This window comes from Schistocerca gregaria, chromosome 10 (assembly GCF_023897955.1).
Source record: "Schistocerca gregaria isolate iqSchGreg1 chromosome 10, iqSchGreg1.2, whole genome shotgun sequence".
In the NCBI taxonomy this organism is placed as follows: domain Eukaryota; kingdom Metazoa; phylum Arthropoda; class Insecta; order Orthoptera; family Acrididae; genus Schistocerca; species Schistocerca gregaria.
In genome coordinates, this window is record NC_064929.1 from 163,239,647 (window position 1) to 163,246,824 (window position 7,178).

Here is a 7,178-nt window from a genome sequence, read left to right on the forward strand (position 1 = left end):
GAGGGAGGATGGGGGGGGGGGGGGGCAGCGACGTAAAGAAAGCAAAAAGGAGGGGAGGGGGTGGTGGCGGAGAGGCGCCACGGGTGCTGGTGCCGTGGGAGTTGGCGAACCGCCGGCTGTTTCGCAGCACACCCTCGGGATCTGGGAGCGGGGGCGGTGAGGGGTGGAAATTAGCCGCTGCCTCGCGGCCCGCGGTCGGGGTCCTCGAATCGGGAGATCAGACCACCGGCAATCTCGTTTGCTGACTTTGGAGCTGACTTACTCCACAGCGGAGTGGAGTCCCGTCAGCTTTACATCGCCCAGTTCATCTCAATGTCTCCATCCGACGTGGTGGCGAAATTGTTTTTTTTAAAATAAGTGTTTCTCTCATGGGGAACTGTCAGAGTGTTTTAGCGCTCTCTTTTAACGTCTGCACGTGGCAGCGTGATGCCGATACACTTCGAGCCGGTTGATTTCGTGGCGTAGATGTGCAAGTAGCAGAAATCGTGTGCTAACTTTTAATACAAACCTTAATGTCACTAGAGTTTCGATTACTTTAACTTACTCCTACACAATTCAACCATGCATTAGATTTTGTCACTATAATAGCTATGAAAGAACAGCATAAAGTCAGATGTAGCCATAACAATAAGTTGAAAAAGCTTATGTCACAAATTCCTAAGGTGAATGACAAACTACCTCCCACTAATCATAAATTCTCCAAACGTCTAGTAAATTCAACTAACATCATCTTCAGTGATAAAGAAGTAAGTTTGCTGAATAAAGGGCTTCAACATAATATCACCCCATCTCTGACTGAAAATAATATTAAAGAATTAATAGTAGGCACCAAAATAGCCTGTGATACTGTAAAACTAACTCAGAATGATCAGATTGCCATAGGCCACAAAGTTAACAATTTTATCACCAAACAAATAGAGAAAGCAAATAATAAGAATAGTATAAAGCACCATGACAGAACAATACTTAAAAGTGTTAATAAGAAACTAAGTGACAGTAAAGCTTTAGTAGTAAAAGCAGATAAAAGCAATGCTATTGTTGTAATGTATGAAAGTGAATATGTAAGAAAAACCATTGAATTTTTCAGTAATAATAATATAGTAGAAATTAAGTCTGATCCCACTCTTAAGTTACAGAATAAACTTAAAAATATGAGGAAAAAAAGTAATTTCCTCTTAAATGCAAAAGATATACATGAATGCACTGTTATGAACCCTTATGCACCACGTCTACGAGCACAACCTAAGACCCATAAAGTTAACTGTCCCATACGTCCAATTGTTAATTCTCGGAGCAGCCCAACTTATAAAATCAGCAAGAAACTGAATGAGGTCCTTAGCAACACATTCAAATTTGAAGAGACATACTCAGTAAAGAACAGTTATGAACTTATTAATTGTCTAAAGGAAATTCAGATTCCTGATACTGCTAGGTTTGCATCACTTGACATCACAAACCTCTACACAAACATACCCGTCAAAGAAACAATAGAAATAATTAAAAACAATTTACTTAAACATAAAAATTTGGCATTACCAGAAATATATGAATTCATTGATCTATTAACACTAGTACTATCACACAACTATTTTTCTTTTAATAACAAAATGTACCAGCACAAAGAGGGTCTGGCTATGGGTAGCTGCCTTGCCAGTTTGCTAGCAGATATTTTCATCAATAACTTAGAATGTAAATTTTTTAAAGAAAACCCCCAGATGGTAAACAAGATAATTTATTACAGAAGGTATGTTGATGATATAATAGTCTTATTTGATGGCACTGCAGAAGAAATTGATAACCTTGCAAAAGAAATGAATAAAATGCATCAGAACATCATCTTCACTGTAGAACACCAAACAGAAGTAGGTTTAAATTTTCTGGATCTCTGCATAAGTAGCTCCAACAACAAACACAAATTTCAAGTATACAGAAAACCAACATACACAGATAACACAATTAATAAGTCATCCTGCCACCCGGATCAACATAAGACGGCTTCATACAGAGCAATGCTAAACAGAATGCACAAAATACCACTACAACCAGCTGACCAAATAGAAGAACTAAACACCATCAAAGCAATTGCTTACAATAATGGTTACAATCCAAAATTAATAGATGAACTAAACTATAAGATAAATCCCCACATAAACAAACACAATAACAAAACTACATTAAAGAATACCACAACACAGGCAAAAGAAAAATATGTAAGCTTGCCATTTGTAGGAAAGCTGTCATATAAAATAGCAAACTTGTTCCGAGGAACAGATATCAAAATCAGCTACTATACAAATAACAAAATAAAGGACAAAGCTATCCATAACATTAAAAATAATACCAAACCGTACAATCAATCAGGAATATACAAACTTAACTGCAACTCATGTCCAAAAACATACATAGGTCAAACAGGGAGAAACTTCAGCATACGGTTTCGAGAACACATGGATGCTCTTCGTTTAAAAAACTTACATAAATCCACATTCGCCCAACATGTAGCAGAAGAAGAACATCAAGTAACAGACATATCCCATAACCTACAAGTTCTCCACTTAGCCAACAAAGGAAAAAGAATGAACCTCCTAGAAGAAATCGAAATTTATTCACATAAACATGCATCCCCTTCTGACATACTTAACGACCAAACAGAGCTGCCAAACCGAATATTTCTAAAAAACTTCCACACTCTACTTATCAAACCACTTACTAAGCACAATCAACAAACAACATAATCTGTTATAAACCCAGCAAATGAATGTAAAAAACATAAAAATCTTAATTCTGGTATCTTAATTATATCTTTGTTATATTGTAAATGTATGAATTACTGCTTTGTATAAATGTGTTATGTTAGACTACTTCTATCAGCCAAGTCAATATTTAGAAAACAATAGCTTATCTTAGAACCTCAAAACTTTCGTGAAAATATAACTCTGTCCATAGATAAACCATTTGTATGTAAACAAAAACTGTCAGTCGACAACATGGCGGATAACGCAATGCACCTGTGCAAAATACGTGATAAAAAGTGTTTGTGTCGTTGCAAAAAAGAAGAAAAGCCAGGAAAAAACAAGGAGAGGAGAAAGTAAGTAAAATGAACAGCTGATAGTGTGTGACTTTAAACTCGCGAAATTGAAGTAACTGATTGGAGTCGTTGCTTTGCACAGGCTTGCTGCAGCATCCAAACTGCTGTCGAGATTGTACTACTGTAGTAACTGAAGATCCATGTAATTTGCCAGCTGAAGATGGGTGCAAACCCGAAATGCATATTGGCGTAAATAAAAAACGCATTAAAAAGTGGCTGGTTGCTGTATTTTTTCAGTGAAATACTTTAATAGTGTCTTCCATATTTCCTCCCTTATGGTAAAATTTTCATATGTACCTAGCTACTAAACCCGCCGCACTCTACAATCTGTTTTGAATATCTTACCTAGTCCATGTTTCTTCCAGTCTTGAAATAATCTAAAAATTCCGACGCGTACAATACACTGTCTCATAGTTGCGTTGTTACCAAATACGTTTTAGCATCTGATGTACTACTTTCAGCGAAACTTTGTTTCCTTTCCGCGAACGCTTTTTGCTTCTTAACATCGTATGTTGATCACGTTTTTGCTACAAATATTTACATGTGTAAAAGTGTCAAATACTTTACATTAGTTTACATGTGGCTTACAGTTAAAACGCATGTCATCGAGTTGAGGTATTCTACGCTCTTCACATAGCCCATGCTGAAAGATTTAGGCCTGAGATACTAAATTAAGGACTAATTCAGTTATACATTTTTTCACATACCTCACATGATTTTATTAGTTGAGTATTAATCTATAAATATTGATTAATCAAGAATTCGAGCATAAATTTACTTACCGTCTTATACATTTCAGTTGTGGAAAGATTCTGGCTTGTTGTGCAAGTCGTATGGGAGAGAGAATTGGACTACGAGCCTGCACAAGTGATACTGTTCATGTCAGTGGAAAATTAAATTGTCCACGAGCTTAGACATCTGATCGCAAGAACATTCTGCTACTTAACATTCGGGCCATGACTTTGCTAGAGATTGTCAGATTTTATCTTGTGAGGGATTACCTTGATTACTTTTCATTCTCTCTTTAAGATTTCTTGAATGCCGGTTTTTCTATTTAAACTGAGGTTGCCTACAAATGTAGTGAAAAATTTTCAGATACGTGCCTTCCGTTCGGTATTACATGGATTTCTCGTTTCTTTTGGCTCCTTCACATTGTATTAATAAAGTCTGCGACATCGTTCATTGGAGAGAATCTAGTTTCCTCCACCTGTGACTTAGGGCCGCTCATACAAAGTAAGTTTTACGTAGTTACAGCTTCCCTTTCGGTCTCCATTCGTGAAAACAAAAATCTGGTATTAGCTCTGTCGTACCGGGTTCTCTGTTCAAACGTGTAGGCTCTTTGAGCGCCGACCTGTCTTGTAAGTGCCTGTTGACTGGTCTTCCCAGATATCGCAGGACAAGACGTTAAACCTGTAACATTGATCTGCTCCAAACATGTTCAAATCATGCTCCCCCTCCTGTTTTCAAGAAGCTACACAACTGTGACAAGGAAGAATATGTATGTCATTGCACCTCGTTTCCCCCGCAGCAGTTTAAGCCGTCCTCTTCGGTTCTTGCGTACCAACACATTCGGCTATAGCGACATATTGGGAAATGAATAGCCAGATATTTGTGACTAGAGAGCAGTTACACTGAAATGACAAAAGTCATGCGATACCTCCAATACAGAGGTTCAGTGCAACAACTCGACATGACGTGAACTCAACAAGCTATTGGAAGCTCCCTGTAGAAATTCTAAACCACGCTGCCTCTTTCGATGTCCACAATTCGAAACTGTAGCAGGTGAAGGATTTTGTACATGAATTGACCTCTCTATTTTGTTTTCGTTGTGGTCTTCAGTCCTGAGACTGGTTTGATGCAGCACTCCATGCTACTCTATCCTGTGCAAGCTTCTTCATCTCCCAGTACCTACTGCAACATTCATCCTTCTGAATCTGCTTAGTGTATTCATCTCTTGGTCTCCTTCTACGATTTTTACCCTCTACGCTGCCCTCCAGTACTAAATTGGTGATCCCTTGATGCCTCAGAACATGTCCTACCAACCGATCCCTTCTTCTAGTCAAGTTGTGCCACAAACTTCTCTTCTCCCCAATCCTATTCAATACTTCCTCATTAGTTATGTGATCTACCCATCTAATCTTCAGCATTCTTCTGTAGCACCACATTTCGAAAGCCTCTATTCTCTTCCTGTCCAAACTATTTATCGTCCATTTTTCACATCCATACATGGCTACACTCCAAACAAATACTTTCAGAAACGACTTCCTGATACATAAATCTATATTCGATGTTAACAAATTTCTCTTCTTCAGAAATGCTTTCCTTGCCATTGCCAGTTTGCATTTTATATCCTCCCTACTTCGACCATCGTCAGTTTTTTTGCTCCCAAAGTAGCAAACCTCCTTTACTACTTTAAGTGTCTCATTTCCTAATCTAATTCCCTCAGCATCACCCGACTTAATTCTACTAATTCCATTATCCTTGTTTTGCTTTTGTTGACCTCTCTATTATGTCACACAGATGTCCGATGGGATTATGTCGAGCGATCTAGGTGGACAAACCATTCGCTCGAACCGTCTAGAATGCTCCTCAAACCAATCGCGATCAATTCTGGCCCGGTGACACTACACATTGTTATCGATAAAAATTCCAATGTTGTTTGGGAACAGTAATTCCAAGGATGGCTGCAAATAGTCTTCAAGTAGTCCAACAGAATAATTTGCCGTCAGTAATCGGTTCACTGGAACAAAGGCGCAGTCCATTCCGCGTAAACACAGCCCACTCCATTATGAAGCCACCACCAACTTGTCAGCTTTCACAGTGGGTTTTTTGATGACTTGAACCACTGCTTCATTGGGTATGCGCTACAGTCGAACCCTACCATCAGCTCTTACCCAGTGAAATCGGGACTCTTCTAATCAGGCCACAGTTCTAGCCCTCTACGGTCCAACCGATACAGTCACGAGCCCAGGAGAGGCGTTGCAGATGACGTCGTGCTGTTAGCAAAGGCACTCGCATCGGTCGTCTGCTGCCACAGCCCATTAACGACAATTTCGGTGCACTGTCCTACCGGATACGTTCTCTTCACCGATGAGTGTCGACGTCGTGCCACGTTGACTTCGACAGTTATTTCGCGCAGTGTTGCTTGTATATTCGCACTGACAACTTGACACACTGAATCTCAGAATACCGAGTTCCCTATCGATTACCGAAATGGAGTGTCGCATTTGTCTGGATCCAACTTTCATTCCGCGTTCAAAGTATTTATTCCCGTCGGACGGCCGTAATGACGTCGGAAACCTTTCCACATGAATCGCCTGAGTAAAAATAATGCACTGCCCTTTCATACCTTGTGTACGAGGTACTATTGTGATCTGTCTAAGTGCATATGTCCCATGACTCAGTGTACATCGTTGCAGCTACACTCCTGGAAATGGAAAAAAGAACACATTGACACCGGTGTGTCAGACCCACCACACTTGCTCCGGACACTGCGAGAGGGCTGTACAAGCAATGATCACACGCACGGCACAGCGAACACACCAGGAACCGCGGTGTTGGCCGTCGAATGGCGCTAGCTGCGCAGCATTTGTGCACCGCCGCCGTCAGTGTCAGACAGTTTGCCGTGGCATACGGAGCTCCATCGCAGTCTTTAACACTGATAGCATGCCGCGACAGCGTGGACGTGAACCGTATGTGCAGTTGACGGACTTTGGGCGAGGGCGTATAGTGGGCATGCGGGAGGCCGGGTGGACGTACCGCCGAATTGCTCAACACGTGGGGCGTGAGGTCTCCACAGTACATCGATGTTGTCGCCAGTGGTCGGCGGAAGGTGCACGTGCCCGTCGACCTGGGATCGGACCGCAGCGACGCACGGATGCAAGCCAAGACCGTAGGATCCTACGCAGTGCCGTAGGGGACCGCACCGCCACTTCCCAGCAAATTAGGGACACTGTTGCTCCTGGGGTATCGGCGAGGACCATTCGCAACCGTCTCCATGAAGCTCGGCTACGCTCCCGCACACCGTTAGGCCGTCTTCCGCTCACGCCCCAACATCGTGCAGCCCGCCTCCAGTGGTGTCGCGACAGGC

At 41.4% G+C, this 7,178-nt stretch overlaps 1 protein-coding gene across 1 annotated transcript; it reads left to right on the forward strand.

Annotated features, from left to right (window-relative positions):
- Positions 1–1,625: 1,625 nt before the first annotated feature.
- On the forward strand, positions 1,626–3,216 carry LOC126293439 (uncharacterized). Its single transcript, XM_049986667.1, has 2 exons — positions 1,626–3,088; positions 3,171–3,216. Exon 1 carries the CDS (start codon positions 1,635–1,637, stop codon positions 2,733–2,735), a length of 1,101 nt encoding a protein of 366 aa, XP_049842624.1. The 5' UTR covers positions 1,626–1,634; the 3' UTR covers positions 2,736–3,088; positions 3,171–3,216.
- The last annotated feature ends 3,962 nt before the right edge of the window (positions 3,217–7,178 follow it).

What these genes read in the sequence shown, in the direction of transcription:
- LOC126293439 (XM_049986667.1), top strand. Translation starts at nt 1,635, where the DNA reads ATGGGTAGCTGCCTTGCCAGTTTGCTAGCAGATATTTTCATCAATAAC.